Source organism: Jaculus jaculus, chromosome 10 (genome assembly GCF_020740685.1).
Source record: "Jaculus jaculus isolate mJacJac1 chromosome 10, mJacJac1.mat.Y.cur, whole genome shotgun sequence".
Classification (NCBI taxonomy): domain Eukaryota; kingdom Metazoa; phylum Chordata; class Mammalia; order Rodentia; family Dipodidae; genus Jaculus; species Jaculus jaculus.
Window position 1 is genome coordinate 943,219 of NC_059111.1, and position 20,859 is coordinate 964,077.

The 20,859-nt window shown below is 43.5% G+C and overlaps 1 protein-coding gene and 1 non-coding gene across 4 annotated transcripts in view; one reads left to right on the forward strand and one right to left on the reverse strand.

Moving 5' to 3' along the window:
- The window catches only part of Mapk6 (mitogen-activated protein kinase 6), a 44,016-nt gene that overhangs the window by 4,200 nt on the left and 18,957 nt on the right, over positions 1-20,859 (forward strand). For all 3 annotated transcript variants that reach the window (XM_045160552.1, XM_045160554.1, XM_045160553.1), the window contains exon 2: positions 18,792-19,967. In XM_045160552.1, the coding sequence (XP_045016487.1) occupies positions 19,413-19,967 (555 nt within the window). In that variant the 5' untranslated portion in view covers positions 18,792-19,412. The remainder of the gene's footprint in view (positions 1-18,791; positions 19,968-20,859) is intronic.
- Positions 10,695-10,801, reverse strand: LOC123464170. The gene has a single exon (XR_006639411.1). It is a non-coding gene; the product is annotated as a U6 spliceosomal RNA (small nuclear RNA).

Below are 20,859 nucleotides of genomic sequence, written 5' to 3' on the forward strand. Positions count from 1 at the left end.
TTTAAAAATATTTTATTTTTATTTATTTATGTGAGAGAGAGGCAGGTAGATGATAGATAAATAGATAAAACTGGCACATCAGGACCTCCCAGCCACTGTAATCGAACTCCAGACTCATGTGCCAGTTTGTGCATCTGGCTTACATAGATCCTGGGGAATTGAACCTGGGTCTTTGAGCTTTGCAGGCCCATAACATTTTTTAAAATAAAGAATGGAAGGCTGGGCTGGAGAGATGGTTTAGGGTTAAGCGCTTGCCTATGAAGCCTAAGGCCCCTGGTTCGAGTCTCGATTCCCCAGGACCCATTTAAGCTAGATGCACAAAGTGGTGCATGCATCTGGAGTTTGTTAGCAGTGGCTGGAGGCCCTGGTGCACCTGTTCTCTCTCTCTCCCCCTCTTTGTTGCTTTCAAAAAAATAAATAAACACAAAAATTTAAAAAAGAATGGAAGGTTTTTTTTTTTAATTTTTATTTATTTATTTATTTATTTGAGAGCGACAGACACAGAGAGAAAGACAGATAGAGGGAGAGAGAGAGAATGGGCGCGCCAGGGCTTCCAGCCTCTGCAAACGAACTCCAGACGCGTGCGCCCCCTTGTGCATCTGGCTAACGTGGGACCTGGGGAACCGAGCCTCGAACCGGGGTCCTTAGGCTTCACAGGCAAGCGCTTAACCGCTAAGCCATCTCTCCAGCCCAAGAATGGAAGGTTTTTGAAGCATCATATTATTTAGAAATTGATCAGATTTAAAAAAATAATTAAAAAATGTTTTTTGGTTTATTTTTATTTATTTATTTGAGAGCGACAGGCAGAGAAAAAGGCAGAGAGAGAGAGAGAGAATGGGCGCGCCAGGGCTTCCAGCCACTGCAGATGAATTCCAGATGCTTGCGCCCCCTTGTGCATCTGGCTAACGTGGGTCCTAGGGAATCGAGCCTCGAACCGGGGTCCATAGGCTTCAGAGGCAAGCGCTTAACTGCTAAGCCATCTCTCCAGCCCTAAAAAAAAATAAGTATTAATTTAATTGCAAGCATAGAGACATGGGGGGGGGTGGGATATGAATGTACCAGGACCTTTAGCCACTGCAAATGAATTCCAGGTGCATGCACTATTTTCTGCATCTGGCTTTTAGTGGGTACTGGGATTTGAACTGAGGTCATTATGCTTTGCAGGCAAGTGCTTAAACCGCTGATCCATCTCTTTGTCGTCCCCCCCCCCCCCAGGTAGAGTCTTGTTGTAGCCCAGGCTGACCTGGAATTCACTATGTGTTCCCAGGGTGGCCTCGAACTCATGGTGATCCTCCTACTTCTGTCTCCCAAGTGCTGGGATTCAAAGCAGTGCCACCACACCCAGCTCCTGTGTTTATTATTATTTTTTATTTGTTTAGGAGTATGGGTGCACCAGAACCTTTGAACCTGTGTTACTGTAGGGCTCATCTGAAGTCAGTACCTTGTGACACTGTTGGCCACCATCTGTCACTTCCTGTAGCCTGTTTTGTGGCTAATTCCACTATACCCAGAGTAGTATGGGGAATTTGGGTCGGGTTTTATGAGACTTTACCAACACAAAGGCAACATAGTGACATTATGATAACCAGTGGCTTGTTTCCAGGGAGCTGCTCCCACACTAAGCTGCTACTTTTTTTTTTTTTTTTTTTGGTTTTTTGAGGTAGGGTCTCACTCTAGCCCAGGCTGACCTGGCATTCACTGTGTAGTCTCAGGGTGGCCTCGAACTCCTCCTACCTCTGCCTCCCGAGTGCTGGGATGAAAGGCATGCACCACCATGCCTGGCAAAGCTGCTACTTTTTTTTTTTAATTAATTAGTTTATTTATTTATTTGAGAGTGACAGACACAGAGAGAAAGACAGATAGAGGGAGAGAGAGAGAATGGGCGCGCCAGGGCTTCCAGCCTCTGCAAACGAACTCCAGACGCGTGCGCCCCCTTGTGCATCTGGCTAATGTGGGACCTGGGGAACCGAGCCTCGAACCGGGGTCCTTAGGCTTCACAGGCAAGCGCTTAACCGCTAAGCCATCTCTCCAGCCCAGAGCTGCTACTTTTTAAGGTGACCATGGCATGCATGGTCTGCGTCCAGCATTATTCTTTTTCCTTCATGAACTCTGTGTGTTTGGAAAATGCAGTAGCCCTTTAATAAAATTCTTTCTGATGTCCTCTTTTTTTCTTCATTTTTTTTTTAAGGTAGGATCTCACTCTAGCTCAGGCTGACCTGGAATTCACTTTGTAGTCTCAGAGTGGCCTTGAACTCACAGTGATCTTCCAACTCTGCCTCCTTAGGGCTGGAATTGAAGGTGTGTACCACCACTCCTGGCCTCCCTGTTTTGTTTTGTTTTTTAAACATTATTATTACGGCTATTTTTTTTTTCCTTTTACCTTTTGGTTTTTCAAGGTAGGGTTTCACTGTAGCCCAGGCTGACCTGGAATTCATGACTTGGAATTCACTATGTAGTCTCAGGGTGGCCTTGAATTCACATTGATCCTCCTACCTCTGCCACTTGAGTGCTGGATTAAAGGGGTTTACCATCATGCCCAATTTATTATCTTTTTTGGTTTTTCGAAGTGAGGTCTCTCTGTAGCCCAGGCTGACCTGGAATTCACTATGTAGTATCAGGGTAGCCTCGAATTCATGGCCATCTTCCTACCTCTGCCTCCCGAGTGCAGGGATTAAAGGTATGCGTCACTGTGCCCAGACTACCTGTGCTTTTCTTGCCTTAACCTACCAAGTGCTGGGATTATAGGCCTTAACACCAAGCCCGGATGATTCTTTGTTGTCTATTCTGTTTTGTTTTGCTTTAATTTTAAAAAGTCTGTCAGTTTTCTATTTGTTCGACTCTTGTATTGAGGACTCCTTGATAGCATCCTTGGCTCCAGACTCTTGCCATGGTCCTTAGCCGTGTCAACACTTGGGCATTCTCCTCGGTCAGCTTTGCACAGGTCTACCCACCCTCCTTCTCATCATCAGCCTTAATTAGGTTGGTTTGGTGCTCAGCACAAAGGGCCTGTACCAACTTGATACGCACAGACTCATCACAGTTGGATGCAAGCACACAAAGATGGGCTTGGCACAAATTCATTTCAAAATCCAGATGCTTCTGCAACAGACATCAGCTTACTACTCAGTTTAGTACAATGGCTGGTTTGCTAACTGTATGATTAGGCTCGCCATTTATCCTCCAAACGATATAAAATACTGACTAGCCCATAACATACAGGCCTGTCAGATTGTTTAGCATTTGAAAAAAATATTTTATTAAAAATTTTTTTTGTTTATTTTTACTTATTTATTTGACAGTGACAGACAGAGAAGGGGAGAGAGAGAGAGAGAGAGGGAGAATGGGCATGCCAGTACTTCCAGCCACTGCAAATGAACTCCAGATGCATGCGCCCTCTTGTGCATCTGGCTAACATGGGTCCTGGGGAATCAAGCCTGGAACCGGGGTCCTTAGGCTTCACAGGCAAGCACTTAACCACTAAGCTATCTTTCCAGCCCCAATATTTTATTTTTATTTATTTATTAGAGAGAGAGAGGATGAACGTATCAGGACCTTTAGCCACTGCAAACAAACTCCAAATACATGTGCTACCGTGTGCATCTAGTTTACATGGGTTCTGGGGAGTTGAACCTGGGTCCTTAGGCTTTGCAGGCAAGTACCTTAACTTAGCCACTTCTCCAGCCCTGTTTTGCGTGCATCGTGCGTGTGTGCAATTGAAAGAAAGACAGGGAGGGAGGAAGGGAGGGAGAGAGAGAGAGAAAAAATGGGCATGCCAGGGCCTCTTGCCACTGTAAATGAACTGGCTGGCTCTCAGCTCCTGGGCTCAAGTGATTCTCCTGCTTCTGCCTTGTGAGTCATGATAGTTTTCAAAGGTTTATGTTTATACAACTCAGCCCTCTAAATCCATTTTTAAAAAGTTCTATGGAGATTGAATGTTCATATAGCAAATCATGTTTTCACATTCTCTTTCTTCTCTGTCTTTTTGTGAAGTAGAATTGAGCTCATTATTACTTTTGGTTTTTTGAGGTCGGGTCTCTAGCCCAGACTGACCTGGAATTCACTATGTAGTCTCAGGGTGGCCTTGAAGTCACAGCAATCTTCCTAAATCTATCTCACGAGTGCTGGGATTAAAGGCATGCACCACCACATCTGGCAGATTTGAGCTTATTAAAAGTTAAAAGACATCTTAAATACAGATTTTAAAAATTTTAATTATTTATTTTTGAGATAGGGTCTCACTCTAGCCCAGGCTGACCTGGAATTCCCTCTGTATTCTCAGGGTGGCCTCGAACTCATGGAAGTCCTCCTACCGCTGTCTCCTGAGTGCTGGTATCAAAGGTGTGCACCCATGCCCGGCTCTATTATTTTATTTTTGAGCGAGCAAGTGAGAGACAGAGAGAGAGAGAGAGAGAGAGAGAGAGAGAGAGAGAGAGAGAGAGAGAGAGAATGGGCGTGTCAGGGCCTTTCAGCTGCGGTGAACAAACTCCAGATGCCTGCGCCCCCTTGTGTGCATGTGCGACATTGCATGCTTGCATCACTGCATCTGTACATGGGACCTGGAGATTAGAACAGGAATTCTTAGGCTTCACAGGCAAGTGCCTTAACCACTGAGTCATCTCTCCAGCCCTTAAATACAGATTTTAAGCTCAAGGGTTAAAAGAAGGAAAAAGATTTTCAGGAAGAAATTATACAGCAGAAAACATGGGTGTGGGCTACTTTGAGAGAATAGCACTCCATTGTTTTTATGATAGTCATATATAGGGCCTTGGTGGGTTTTGAAGCTATTACCATCAAAAGGTTGCTAAGGAACCTAAATGGGAACATGCAGTGGTTCCTGAAGGGCATCTGACAGGATTGTAATCGATGAGGTGAAACTCTAGCTCACTGGGATGCAAGAAGGTACTTAATAGTCTTTTTCTGGAGATACTCAAAAAATGGAAAAAAAAAATGAGCCCTACCCAAAGGCATATACATTCAGGTGTTAAGCCTGGTTTATTGCTATTTTAACATGAAATTATCTATATATGAAATGAGTATTACTTCTGTGTTGGCAGCCTTCATAGCAAATGTTAGCTAGAATTCTTGCATCTCAGCTGGTGAGAAGTTTCAACCAGACCCCAGGGTGAGGGTCTCCTTTCCCTTCCCATGTTTAATTCTCCCTATCTTGTGTCCTGCTTCAATTTCCCCTGCTAAAACTTTGATCCTTTGATCAGGAGGGTTTAACTTCTCCAGGCTTAGTAGGGATAGAGATCCCACCTAGGGATCAAGAACCAACCTGTCTGAATTAGAAGTTACATGGTAATGAACTCCTGTGATGACTTGAACACACTTCCAGAAGAGAGTCACTGCTGAGAGAGACATCCATGCTTGCTCAGCTGGTGAGTCACCTATTCAGAAAACCCATGATTTGTGGTTTGTTCTTTCTTCTGTCCTAATGGCAACTTGAGGATCTAATCATTGCTCAACAGAACCAGCCTTCTGTGCTATCCATTGAGGTGGCAAGTAGTTTTGTGTAATGGTGATTATTTGACAAGTGACCCCTGACAAATGAAAGTTTTGCTTTGTCTGTCTGTCTGTCTGTCTCTGTCTTTCTTCTTTTTTTTGAGGTATAGGGTCTCACTCCAGCCCAGACTGACCTGGGATTCACTGTGTATTCTCATGGTGGCTTCAAACCCACAGTGATCCTCTTACCTCTGCCTTCTGAGTGCTGGGATTAAAGGCGTGCACCACCACGCCTGGCTTAATATTTTATTTATTTATTTTTCAAAATAGGGTCTCATTCTAGCCTAGGTGACCTGAAATTCACTATGTAGTCTTGGGGTGGTCTTGAACTCATGATGATCCTCCTACCTCTGCCTCCCAAGTGCTGGGATTAAAGGTATGTGCCACCACCCCTGGCCTTATTTATTTGTTAATTTGAGACAGAAAGAGAAAGAATTGGTGAGCCAGGGCCTCCAACCACTGCAAACAAACTCCAGACACATGTGCCAACTTGTGCATCTGGCTTCATGTGAGTCCTGGGAAATCAAACCTGGGTCCTTTGGCTTTGCCAGCAAACGTCTTAACTGCTAACCTGTCTGTCCAGCCCGTCTGTCCGTCTGTCCTTCCTTCCTTCCTTCCTTCCTTCCTTCCTTCCTTCCTTCCTTCCTTCCTTCTTTCCTTCTGCCCCTCCCCTCCCTTCCCCTCCCCTCCCCTCCCCTCCCCTCCCCTCCCCACCCTTCCCCTCCCCTCCCTTCCCCTCCCTTCCCCTCCCTGGGTAATGTCAGACTGGCCTCAACTCACAGCAGTCTTCCTACTTCAACCTCCTGAATGCTGGGATTAAAGGGGTGTACTACCACACCTGGGGGAGAGAGAGAGAGAGAGAGAGAGAGGGAGAGAGAGAGAGAGAATATGAATGAATGAATGAGAATGGGCATGCCAGAGCTTTCATCTGTTGCAAGGGAACTCCAGATGCATTTACTACTTTGTACTTCTGGCTTTCTGTAGGTACTGGGCAGTGGAGCCTGGGCTGGTAGACTTTGCCATCAAGTGCCTTTAACTCCAGCCCTCTGAGTGGGATTTTTTGTTTTTTTCAGGGCAGGGTCTCATCTCACTCTAGCCCAGGCTGACCTAGAACTCACTCTGTAGTTCCAGGGTGGCCTCAAACTTGCATTGATTGTCCTGCCTCTGCTTACTGAGTGCTGTGATTAAAGGCGTGTACCAGCATGCCTGACTCCGAGTGGTAACTTGTGATGGTTAGTCTTCATAGTCCACTTAATTGAACTAATAGACTTCTAGGAGAGTAAGAACGCAGACATTTGGAGGTATCTGTGAGGCATTTCTGGAGATAGTATCTTGAGGGTTCTAAGCTGATCAACACATCAATCCCTTGGTGGATTTGTAATGGAGCATTTTTTGGGGAGAGTGGTTAAAAGTAGGAGGGGGAGCCTTTGGAAGGAAGTAGGTCATGAGGTCATAGCTGGTTTATAGTCTGCCTTGACTCCTTGTTGAATTCCCCTTACTGCCCTTCCTGGCTGGCCTTCTGGAGTTACCTCTGCCATGCCCTCCTCTTTATAATGGAGTGCCCTTGAAATTTGTGAGCTAACCTGAATGATTCTGGTTTTATTTATTTTTTAATTTAATTTAATTTTTTTTTTTTTGTTTTTTGAGGTAGGTCTCACTAGCCCAGGCTGACCTGGAATTCATTATGAACTCTCAGGGTGCCCTTGAACTTACAGTAATTCTCCTACTTTTGCCTCCCAAGTGCTGGAATTAAAGGTGTGCACCACCATGTCTGGCTAATTCTCTGGTATTTTGATCATAGCCATGAAGAAGTGACTAATACACACCTTATACAATGGGAAAAGCTAGAGTTCTTTGCATCTTTAGCTTTGTAATGTTTTTTTAGTCCAAGCTGAACAGGAATGGAACTCACTTTGTAGCCCAGGCTAGCCTCACACTAACTAATGGTTGATACTCCTACCTCAGCTTCCCAAGTGTTGGGATTATAGATGAAAGCCATTATGTCTAGCTTTGTAATGGATTTTAAAAAAAAGTTAGTTTGGAGCCAAGTGTGGTGGTACATACCTTTAATCTCAGCTCTTGGAAGGCAGAGGTAGAAGATCTCAGAGAGTTCAAGGCCACCTGAGACTACATAGTGAATTCTAGGTCAGCCCCGGCTAGAATGAGACCGTACCTCAAAAAACAGCAACAACAAAAACAAACAAACAAACAAACAAACAAACAACACATTAGTTTGGGGCTGGGCTTGTAATTCAGTGGTCAAGGGCTTGGCTATCATGCTTAAAGCCCTTGGCTTCAGAATGGCAATAAATAAATAAGCAAACAAACAATAAAATTTGGTGGCTTATCCATCTTGCTGCCCATAGGGTCTTATAACTCTCTGCATTCCTACAGTAACAGTAAAATTTATTATAAAAACATTTATTAAAATTACAGAGTTTCAGAGCTGAATGAATGTGAGCTCCTTTAACTGTCCAGTTAATTTAGTCACAGATCCTGTGTAGACTTCAGATCTCAGTCTATTCCAGAGTCATGGTTTACTTTTTTGTTTTGTTTTGTTTTTGCTTTTTTGAGGTAGGGTCTCACTCTAGCCCAGGCTGACTTGGAATTCACTTTGTAGTCTCAGGGTGGCCTTGTACTCATGGTGATCCTCCTACCTCTGCCTCCCAAGTGCTGGGATTAAAGGTATATGCCACCATGCCTGGATTTTTTTTTTTTTTTTTTGAGCTTGTAAGTTTTCTTCAGGTCTGGAGCAAATGAGAAACAAAAGGAAGCAGGATATTCCAGAAAAATTACATGACATTTTGGAATATATATGTGTGTGTATACACACACACACACACACACACACACACACACACACACATTATGTTATTATATTTATTTTTAGTGTTTTTTGAGTTAGGGTCTCTAGCCCAGACTGACCTGGAACTCACTCAGTAGTTCTAGGCTGCCCTCAAACTCAACAGCACTCCTCCTACCTCTGCCTGCCAAGTGCTGGGTTTAAAGGCATATGCACCATGGCCAGCCCTTTATCATATTTCTTAAAATATTTATTTATTTATTTGAGAAAGAGAAAGGCAGATGGATGGATGGATGGACGGACGGACGGACGGACGGACGGACAGACAGACAGAGCCAGCCAGCCAGCCAGCCAGCCAGCCAGGGCCTTCAGTCACTGCAAACAAACTCTAGACACATGCACCACCTCATCCATCTGGCTTACGTGGGCCCTAGGTCCTTTGGCTTTTCAGGCAAGTGCCCCAATCACTAAGCCATCTCTCCAGCACTGGATTATATTTTAATAAGGAATCTTCAACCTACCATATGGTCCTTTTTATTTATTTATTTATTTTGCAGTACTGAGAATTAAAATTTAGGGCCTCATGCATGTTAAGCAAGCACTGTACCACTGAGCATAGCCCCAACCCTTTTGTACTTTTTTTCATTTATTTATATATGTATGTATGTATATATATACACATACTAATTAGCTTTGTTTTCAGCAAGTACAGTCAGTTTGGTACCATTATTAGGCTCATCCGTGACCTATCCCCTCCCCATTGGCCCCTCCTTGTTGAGGTATATGGGTCGTGCATTCTGGAGTTAGCTCACAGTTATGGGTAAGATAAATGTCTCTGCATATCATGACCCAACATGTGGCTCTGACATTCTTTCCACCCCCTCTTCCGCAAAATTTCCCTGAGCCATGTTGGGTTCATTTTTGGTCTGCTTCAGTGATGAGGTGTTGGGGGCCTCTGGGGCTCTGGCTCTCTGATTTGGTAGGAATTGATATTTCTCTGTGTTGGTCTCCTTCCCCCTTGTGCTGGTATCCGGTTCATCAGGAAAACAGCATCCTTGCTTGTTTCGCCAATTTTTCTTAGTTTCAGCCGGGGCCCTTTTGAGGTATGATGGGGTGGCTTTCTCCTTAGGATCTGCATCTATCTGAAAAAGAGAAGCAGATTCTCCAATGGAGAGTAAGCACCAGGACAAATGAGATAACCCTTACTTTTTTTTTTTAATAGAGAATTTAATAGGTGTAGGCCCTCCTGTAGACCATGATTGATGGTAGCTTGATATTGGAGAGTGGGCTTATGTTTGGATATAGTTCTGACTTGTTTCTCAGCTCCAGCTATGGGTCCTGTACCACTGAGGGGATCAGTTAGCCGAATCAAGAGCAGTTGGTTCCCCACCATGGCTGTGTGCCACTATTGCACTTGTGTGGGCATCACACCAGGTTATTTGCTGCTACGTAGGTTAGACCATGAATTGCTTAGACAGGTATTTGTCATTTTCCCCCAGTCGCCCATGTAGCACCTTCTGGCACTAGACGCTCTTGACTGTCTGGGAACTGACTCTCTTCTAGCTTCCAGCCATGCCATTCCATTTTACGTGTCAACTGCATATGGTGTCTTCAGCAGTAGGGTCTTACCACTAACCTTTGGTGGGTCATCAAGTACTCTGACAGAAATCTGTCAGTCTTTTAGGAAACACTGTAGGTCTCTCTGATCAAAAGCTCATTGTGGGGCTGGAGAGATGGCTTAGCAGTTAAGCGCTTGCCTGTGAAGCCTAAGGACCCCGTTTCGAGGCTTGGTTCCCCAGGTCCCACGTTAGCCAGATGCACAAGGGGGCGCACGCATCTGGAGTTCGTTTGCAGAGGCTGGAAGCCCTGGCGCGCCCATTCTCTCTCTCTCCCTCTATCTGTCTTTCTCTCTGTGTCTGTTGCTCTCAAATAAATTAAAAAAAAAAAAAAAGCTCATTGTGGATGATAGTCCCATGCTGGTACTGGGAGTTATAGGTCAGTGCCCACTAAGAAAATGAGGAAAAAGATAACTAATATACAAGTGTTAGAGAGAAGTGAAAGAGAGGGAGAGGGAGAGGGAGGGAGGTAAGATGTAGAAGATTAAGGTTAGCCTCGATCCTACCCTCTCCAGTGTCTTGTGGTTCAGGTGTTCCCTGTAAGGGCCTGGTGAAGGTTCAGCCATTTGGTCTGCCTTTTAGGAAGTAGAATTTTAGAAAAATATGGCCAGGCATGGTGGTGCACACCTTTTATCCCAGCACTTGGGAGGCAGAGGTAATAGGATTGCCATGAGTTCTAGGCCACCCTGAGACTACATAGTGAATTCCAGGTCAGCCTGGGCCAGAGTGAGACCCTACCTCGAAACCCCCCCCCCCAAAAAAAAAGAAAAAAGAAAAATATGGAACACTTCACGAATTTGCATGTCATCCTTGCACAGGGCCCATGCTAATCTTCTCTGTATTGTTCCAATTTTAGTATATGTGCTGCTGAAGCGAGCACTGTTGTTTTTTTTTTTTTTTTTTGAGGTAGCATCTCTACTGTACTACTGAGCATAGCTCCGACCCTTTTGTACTTCTTAAAAATTATTTTATTTATTTTTTTGTTTCTTGTTTTTCGAGGTAGGGTCTCACTCTAGTTCAGGTTGACCTGGAATTCACTGTGTAGTCTCAGAGTGGCCTTGAACTCTTAGTGATCCTACCACCTCTGCCTCCCGAGTGCTGGGGTGCTGAGTGTGCCACCACGCCCAGCCCTAAAATTATTGTTTCAAAAATATTTTATTTACTTATTTACTTAATTAGAGAGAGAGGCAGATAAAGAATGGGCATGCCCGGGCCCCCAGCCACTATAAAGGAATTCCAGACACATGCGCCACCATGTGCATCTGGCTTATGTGGGTCCTGGGTAATTGAGCCTAGGTCCTTAGGCTTTGCAGGCAAGCTCTTCAACTGCTAAGCCATTTCTCCAGCCTTTTTTTTCCTTCTTGAGTCTTTTTTTATTAACAACTTCCATGATTATAAAAAATATCCCATGGTAATGCCCACTCTCCCCCCACCTTCCCCTTTGAAACTCCATTCTCCATCATATGTTTTTTTCTTTTTTCTTTTTCTCAATTTTTATTAACATTTTCCATGATTATAAAAAATATCCCATGGTCCAGGTAAGCCTGGCCTAGAGTGAGACCCTACCTTGAAAAACCAATAATAATAATAATAATAATCATCATCATCATCATCATCATCCCATGGTAATACCCTCCCCCCCCACCTTTCCCTTTGAAATTCCATTCTTCATCATATCCCCTCCCCATCTCAATCAGTCTTTCTTTTATTTTGATGTCATGATCTTTTCCTCCTCTTAGATGGTCTTGTGTAGGTAGTGTCAGGCATGGTGAGATCATGGATATGCAGGCCGTTTTGTGTCTGGAGGAGCATGTTGTAAGGAGTCCTACCCTTCCTTTGGTTCTTACATTCTTTCCGCCACCTCTTCCACATTAGACCCTGAGCCTTGGAAGGTGTGGTCGACATGTTACTCAGTACTCCAGTCACTTCTTTCCAGCACTATGATACCTTCTGAGACATCCCAAGGTCACTGCCATCTGAAAAGAGAAGATTCTCTACCCAAAGTGAGAGTAGCATTAATATAAGGGTATAAATATTAAGAGAAGTGCTTACTGGGCAGTTTGATAAGCATAGTATATACACTTATCCAGGCATCAGCAGATGTTATACCCCTAGGGCTCATGACTACCCCTGTTTTAAGTTTTCAGTATCAGGGATGTATTCTCCCCCATGGAGCAGGCCTCCAATCCAATTGGAGGGCAGTTGGTTTCCACCATGACAGATGTGCCACTATTGCACCCGTTGGCTCATTTGGCCCGGCTGGCCAATTACAAGGCTTGCAGTGTCCACTGTTGAGTATTCTCCAGCTTTTTAAAAATTATTATTTATTTGCAAACAGAGATAGAAAGGAGAGAGAGAGAATGAGCATACCAGAGCTTCCAGCCATTGCAAATGAACTCCAGATGCATGTGCCACTGTGCACCTGGATTTATATGGGTACTGGGGAATCAAACCCAGGTTGTTAGGCTTTGCAAGCAAGCGCTTTAAAAAGCCATCTCTCCAGCCTCTTTTGTATTTCTTTTTATTTTTTTATTATGTATTTGGTAGTGACAGAAAGAGAACGAGGGAGAGAGAGAGGGAGAGAGAATGGGCATGCCAGGGCTTCCAGCCACTGCAAGTGAACTCCAGACGCGTGCGCCCCCCTTGTGCATCTGGCTAACGTGGGTCCTGGGGAATTGAGCCTCGAACCAGGGTCCATAGGCTTCACAGGTAAGCGCTTAACCGCTAAGCCATCTGTCCAGCCCGCTTTTGTACTTTTTGTTTTGAGATAGGCTAAAAAAAATATTTTATTTATTTATTTATTTGAGGGAGAGAGGGGAGAAAGAGAAAGAGGCAGATACAGAGACAGTGGTCACGCTAAGGCTTCCAGCCATTGCAAAGGAACTCCAGATGCATGTGTCACCTTGTGCATTTGGCTTATGTGGGCATTAGGGGAATCAAACCTGGGTTCTTTGGCTTTGCCAGCAACTACCTTAACCACTAAGCCACCTCTCCAGCCCCAAGAAAGGCTTTTGTTGTCCACTCTAGCCTTCAACTTGTGACCCTTCTGCTTTAGCCTCTCAAGTGGCTAGGATCCCAAGCCTGCACTAAGCCCAGTGGTTCTCTCCATTTGACAGAGTCCAGGTCTTGAACCGTGTGATCTTCAGGCTTTGACCAGGGTCAGCTAAAGAGCAGTAGTTACACGTGGATGGGTAATCTGGAAAGTATGGTGCTCAATGTCATAAACCCTGTGAGGTGGACTGAAAGGCAGGTGAGATCAGAGCAGTGCTAAGGTTTGCGTATCTTCAGTATAGTGACTGTGGCATTTCACAGTTCACAGGATTCCTTAGAGTCTTGCCTCTGCAGTGATAGAGGGCACTTACCAACACTGTACAAGCGGAGCTGTAACAAAGCTGAAGTGTTTGTTCCTTCACTGTCTGTCGATTGAAACTAACTGCTTTTTTGTATTGTTGGCAGGCTTATGTATTAACCATAGAGTAAGGTTCCTGATGGGGAGTCTGGAGAGTATGGTGTCATGCCAGAGTCTTCACTGGATGTTCTCCAGCGGCCAAGCTAGTGGTTGAACTTGGGGGTCGGGGGATCAAGAGTAGGGCTTATCTCCTTCCAGCTTTCCTATCACCAAATACGTACTCATTCTTCATTCAGCACAGTTCAAGAGTACCTACTAATTACCAGATAACTAAACTCAGGAAATGCCAGTAAAAGTATGTACTTGCAAATGTTTTAATTTATAACAAATGGCTACAAAAAGAGGAGAGGAATGGTGTCTTGGGAAAGGAAAAATAGAGGATCTGAAGAATGAGGTTGGGGAAGGATGTCAAAAGACAAGGGAATGAGAATGGTATAAAAATAGAGGAGAAAGCCAGACATGGTAGTACATGCCTTTAGTCCCAGCACTCGGTTGGCTGGGGTAGGAGGATCGTTGTGAGTTTGAGGCCACTCTGAGACTACATAGTGAATTCCAGGTCAGCCTAGGCTAGAGTGAAACCCTTCTTTGAAAAATAAAAAAAGAGGAAAAAGAAAATCATGAAATATTGAATGGGATGGAGGACCCTCCAGGGTGCTCTGTCTGTGTCCTCTGAGGGCAGAAAAATATGGTTTCATCTCTATCCTATCTTAATGCTTTAAACAGTACCTGGCACATGGTATGTGTTCAGTGAAATGTGTAGAATGAAATGGATGGTGGATGGAAGATTTGAATGTTTCCAAGCTCTTCCAGACATCTTGGTTCCCTGTTCCTGGGTCCATGCTGGGATTGCATTTCCGTACTCCCTTGGATGTTGATGGGACCGTGTAACCTGCTTTGGTCAGTAGACTGTGAGTCACATGTTTTGAATGGAAGCTTTAGATGCTGATGAGATACTTATTTCTTCTCTGATAAACTGAGTGTCCATGGTAGCAAAGGTGTCTTCTTTGGGAGCTGAGATAACTGTCGGATTTGTGACATGGTTCACTAAGTCATCACGGTTTGGAGGCTGTTTCGGGGTAATCTAGCTTCTCTTGACTGCTACAAAGATTTATGGTAATTTTTTCTTGGCTGTCCAAAGGTCGCCCAAGTGTTCCTTTGCTTACTCCAGTTTTTCCTTAACATCATGTTGATAGTGATGCTTAGAAATGAAGTCTGGGCAGGAGGAAGATAAAAGAGGGAATGAAGGTTAAATTTCCAGCTGGTCTGTCTCTGTAGCCAAGTGGTTATTGATACTGTAGTAAGCAGAGCCTGTTAGGCTCTGGTGTTGAGTTTGAGTTTTAAAGTCTTCCTCTCCTTAGCACCTTAGGATTATTCACAGACACTAGTGAGGTCCACATCCCAAATAGGATCACTGATGAGTTTAAAGCCCACCCTACCTTGGGAGCGAGGTTTTGTCAGAAATGCCCCTTTGCCTTCTGCGCCATAGGGATTTGGTAACCTGGATTTCTCTGAGGCATTATCTTAAGCAACAGTGAATTTGCTGTAAAACAACCCTGTGCCAAGGTTAGAAGACAGAAGTAGAGCTCAACCTGTTCTTCCTTTCCAAAAGCAGCTGGGGTTTTGGCTAAAGAGACATGAGGCTGGCTGGACTCCACTTCACTCACATTATTCACTTGACTGGAAAAAGCAAGATAGGCAGGAGTCTTTGAGAAGGTGTCAGCAAGCATGAGTGGGCCAGAGGAGTCCATGTCAACACTTACCTGAGAAGCAGCAGCATGAAGTAGAAAGGGAACCTGAAAAGCAAGCTTAATGTTAGGCCTTTACTTCAAACTTGAACTTGCACATCCAAACTTCTATTTGATACAGGCCCGGCTGTTCTTAGTTATAGTAGAAACTCTAGTTTCTGTAGAGTGAGATGATCCTTTTATGTTGTATAACTTTATATACTTGGCCCCATTTACCTGTACTCCTCTTGTCATGGGGTAGACCTGATGACACAAGCAGTTAATTTAGAGCAGTGTTTGAGGAAACAGCTGTAGTAATGCAGGTTTGGGAAACTGCCTTACAAATGTAGGAATCTCTTGCCTGTCTAGCTTGTGTGAAACAATTCCATGTTGGGGTGGATCTCTGGAAGACGGTAAAAGGCAAAGCAAAAAGCCAACTTTTTTTGTGACAAGTTACACTCTGTACTTCATCCTTGTCATCAGATTATTTTCTAAAAGTGGGTTAATGTTTGAGCCAGCTAATTCAAGTTTAGCAATCCTTTTCTGGACAAGACACTGTAGGAGTGGGTAACATTCACTTGGAGACTAGAGTCATTTTAAGTTACTGTGGCTCTTAACTTTCCTTTCCCTTCTTTGAAGTATGGGGAATGTGTGAAAAAAAAAAAAAGAATGTGGATCCCTACTTCTTCTCTGGGTCTAAGTATGAAGTTAGGCAGGCACTCTACCATTGAGCAAATCTTCACTTCTGAGGTTTTTTTGTTTGTTTTAATGTAAGGTCTCACTCTAGCCCAAGCTGATCTGGAATTCACTATGTAGTCTTAAGGTGGCCTGGAATTCATGGTGATCCTCTTACCTCTGCCTCCTGAGTGCTGAGATTAAAGCTGTGTGCCACCATGTCTGGCTTGGGTACTTTTTTTTTTTTTCTTGAGGTAGGGTCTCCTTCTAGCCCAGGCTGGCCTAGAATTCATTATGTAGTCTCAGGGTGGTCTTGAACTCATGGCGATCCTCCTACCTCTGCTTCCTGAGCGCTGGGATTAAAGGCTTGTGCCACTATGCCTGGCTCCTCTTATTTTTAAAAAATATTTTATTTAAGAGAAGGAGGTGAGGTATGAGGGGAGAGAACAGGTACACCAAGGCCTCTAGCCACTGCAAATGAACTCCAGCTGCATGCAACACCTTGTGCATCTGGCTTTACATGATACTGGAGAATTGAACCCAGGTCCTTAGGCTTTGCAAGCAAGTGCCTTAACTGCCGAGCCATCTCTCTGGCCCTCTCATTTTAAAAGCAATGCATAAGGATGCATGTTTGCTATGTGACTTTGTTCATCCTTTGCTCATTCCTCATTTTATTTTTATTTATTTTTATTTGAGAGAGAGAGAAAGAGTCAGAAAGAGGGAGAGGGAGAACGGGCATGCCAGGGCCTCCAGCCACTGTAAATGACCTCCAGACACATGCTCCTTCTTGTGCATCTGTCTTACGTGGGTCCTGGGGGATAGAACTTGGGTCTTTTAGTTTTGCAGGCAAATACCTTAACTGCTAAGCCATCTCTCCAGCCCAGCATTCCTCATCTTTTAATATTTTTGCTATATATATATATATATATATATACATACAAATATAATGCAGGTTTCCCAAATTACTACAGCTGTTTCCTCAAACACTGCTCTAAATTAACTGCTTGTGTCATCAGGTCTACCCCATGACAAGAGGAGTACAGGTAAATGGGGCCAAGTATATAAAGTTATACAATATAAAAGGATCATCTCACTCTACAGAAACTAGAGTTTCTACTATAACTTTATATACACACATATATACATATATATACACATATACATATATATATATATATATATATATATATATAGAGAGAGAGAGAGAGAGAGAGAGAGAGAGAGAGTGAGTCAGTCAGTCAGTCATAAAACACCATTATATTCTGGATTTTTTTTGTTTGTTTGTTTGCTTGCTTGTTTGTTTTTCAAGGTAGGTAGCCCAGGCTGACCTGTAATTTACTATGTAGTCTCAGGGTATTTTCAAACTCACGATGATCTCCTACCTCTGCCTCCCAAGTGCATGCACCAAACCCAGCTATATTCTGTATTTTTAATTTTAATTTTATTTTTTTATTATTTATTTACTAGATACAGAGGGAGAGAGAATGAGTGTGCCAGGGCCTCTAGCATCTGCAAACTAACTCCATATGCATTCCCCACAATTTGCATCTGGCTAACGTGGGACCTGGAGAATCAAACCTACATCCTTAGGCTTTGTAGGCAAGCGCCTTGACTGCTAAGCCATCTCACCAGCCCTTTATTCTGTATTTTTTTTTTTTTTTCGAGGTAGGGTCTCACTCTGGCTCAGGCTGACCTGGAATTCACTATGTAGTCTCAGGGTGGCCTCGAACTCTCTGCGATCCTCCTACCTCTGCCTCCCGAGTGCTGGGATTAAAGGCGTGCGCCACCACACCCGGCTTATTCTGTATTTTTAACCTGGTGTAGCTGGTTTTAGTACACACATTTCTATTTTGTTTGCTTTTAATTTAATGCATTTTTAATGAATTTAATAATATTTTCATTCTTACTGTTTTGTAGTAACCCTCAATTTTGAAAGTTTAGGTGGTTTCTGTTATTTTACATTGCAAAAAAAAAGTGAACATTTTTATGTTTATTTCCAACTATTTCTGAAGGGACTTTACCTGGAAGATAGCCAGGTCATAGGGTATGTCATTCATTCATTCCTTTATTCATTCTCTCACTTATGCCATATTGCTCTGAAGTTCTTTTATCTATTTAAACTTCCAACAGTGTTGTATAAATATTCTATTTTTCTGCATTTCTTCTCAGACTTGATGTTAAAAGACTTTAAAAAATGTTTTTTTTTTTTAGTTTAAAATGTGAAAATATTTTGGTTGTTCTGCAATCAATGACATCAAGTTATCTTTTCATAGTCTATTCATTAAGTCCACCCTTTCATCAGCTGAGGAACATGTTAGCATATTTAGAAATTTTATTTATATTTCTAGATTTTGCTTATTGGCTGCTAATCGTTAATCAGTAAACATGATCTAACACATTGTAGGCTTATTTTTTATATTAAATATTTTTATTTATTTATTTGAGAGAGAAAGGTAGATAGAGAGAATGGGCATATCAGGGCTTCCAGCCACTCTAAACAAACTCCAGATGCATGTGCCCCCTTGTGCATCTGGCTTACATGGGTTCTGAGGAGTTGAACCTGGGTCCTTTGGCTTATGCAGGCAAACGCCTTAATGGCTAAGCCATCTCTCCAGCCCCCATCATATATATATATGTTCTTTTTTTATGTATCTGGAGACATGTTACTCATGTTTTACTCTTCTGAAGAGTTTTGCATCAGGAGTTTTAGAGAAACATTAATTTTTCCTGACTAATGAGTCTGTGGAAGAAAATCCCATGTAGTGAGAGCGAGTGGCCAGCACATGTGAATGTTGATTAGGGTGTTTTGTCATGTGGCTGCAGATAATCACAGTGTAGTACAGTGCTGTGTGTGCACCCTGTATCGAGGCAGGTTTCACTCCGTAGCCCAAGCTAGCTGTGAACCCCACTCCCAGCAGTCTTCCCATCTTCAGCCTCCCCAATGCTGGGATTACAGGTGTGACCCACCACACCCAGATACCAGTAGAAAATACCCAGTTTGTATCATTTTATAGAGTTGCAGAGTATTGAGTGGTCACTTTTTCTTCTTCTCTCATCCCCAGGTTGTATCAGAGTAAGATGGACGGTAGCTTTGATTGTGATTGTGGTGAGCTGGAGCCACCTGATCACTAACAAGACATCTGTCACCAGCAGTCACCAGGGCTTCCTGTTGAAATACATCAACAAAGGAAGAAAAGCAAAACGGAAATAGTGCTTGCCAGCACCTTAGAATGCTGCTGCTCAGGGCCAGTCCAACACTGAATGTATCTGCACTGTGAGGAAGATGTTCATAGAAACCTGTTGGGCGCATATTTATTCACATTTTGTTAAATGTTAAGTCGTTTAGCACAGTAAATCTGAGTGCATAGTATGTCATTTCATTCCGTTTGAGTTTCTTGAGTGTTTTCTTTAAATGTCTGCGGAGTTGCTGCCCCCTTTTTGAACTATGAGTACTGCAATCTTTTTCATTCTCAGTATGAGTAGAGATTTTTGAGCTTTAATCCAAGGGGAACTCAACGGCCTGGCTGGCATATGCAATGAACATCAAGACACCATCTTGCTGCGGAAGCTTAGTTATTTTTATTCTCCCCTTTTGAGAGATCTTTCCTTTTGATGCCAGTTTTCTTCCTTGTTTACACAAGTTCAGCAATTCGAAAGGAAAAGGCAATAGTGAAGGTTTCAAAATGGCTGAGAAATTTGAAAGTCTCATGAACATTCATGGCTTTGATCTGGGCTCCAGGTACATGGACTTGAAACCACTGGGCTGTGGAGGCAATGGCTTGGTTTTTTCTGCTGTAGACAACGACTGTGACAAGAGAGTAGCCATCAAGAAAATTGTCCTTACTGATCCCCAGAGTGTCAAACATGCACTCCGTGAAATCAAAATTATTAGAAGACTTGATCACGACAACATTGTGAAGGTGTTTGAAATTCTTGGTCCCAGTGGAAGCCAGTTAACAGATGATGTGGGCTCCCTCACAGAGCTGAACAGCGTCTACATTGTTCAGGAGTACATGGAGACAGACTTGGCCAATGTGCTGGAACAGGGCCCCTTACTGGAAGAGCACGCCAGGCTCTTCATGTACCAGCTGCTACGTGGGCTCAAGTATATCCACTCTGCAAACGTGCTGCACAGAGATCTCAAGCCAGCTAATCTTTTCATTAACACTGAAGACTTGGTGCTGAAGATAGGTGACTTTGGGCTTGCGCGGATCATGGATCCTCACTATTCCCATAAGGTATGTGTATGGCCCACAAGGCAGTGCCTTCAATTGATGGTGTCCTTATGTATTCAGGTTCCCTGTGTTTGCATCCAAAGTGAAGTGGAATCCCAAGTACATACAGATCCTTGAAGGTGATGGCTCTGTATTAAAATGAAGTCCTGTAGTGCACAGCTTTGTTTTTTTGGTGTTTTGGAGCAGGGCCTGGCTATGTAGCCAGGCTGCCTTGAACTCCCTATGTAGTCTAGGCTGCCCTCAAACTTATGACCCTCTGACCTAAATGCAGGATGTATTGTCACTATCACTTACTGCCTTAACTGACATTTTATATGTATGTGTTCAGCAGAAGTGTTCTCCTTCTTGAAAGTAAGAGGGGAAACTGTTTGAACTTCTGTCTTCTTTTAGCCTTTTGACTGTGCTGTAATTTAGTTTGAAATTTGAATTTGCATAAACATCTGGAAGTCAAGTATGGTAAAAAAGAGTCATAGTGCTGGGCTGGAGAGATGGCTTGGCACTTAAGGTGCTTGCCTGCAAAGCCTAAGGACCCATGTTCAACTCTCCAGGTCCCACGTAAGCCAGACGCACAAGTGACACAAGCGCTCAAAGTCCCACATGTGCTTAAGGTGGCGCAAGCATCCAGAGTTTGATTACCGAGACTGGAGGCCCTGGTGTGCCTGTCTTCCTTTCTCTCTCATTTAAAAGAAAAAAAAAATCACCAGCCAGGTGTGGTAATGTACACCTTTAGTCCCAGCACTTGGCAGGCAGAAGTAGGAGGATCGCTGTGAGTTTAAGGCCACCCTGAGATTTCATAGTGAATTCCAGGTCAGCCTGAGCTAGAGTGAGACCCTACCTTGTAAAACAAAACAAAATAAAACAAAATTCATAGTGCTGAGTGTGGTAGCACACGCCT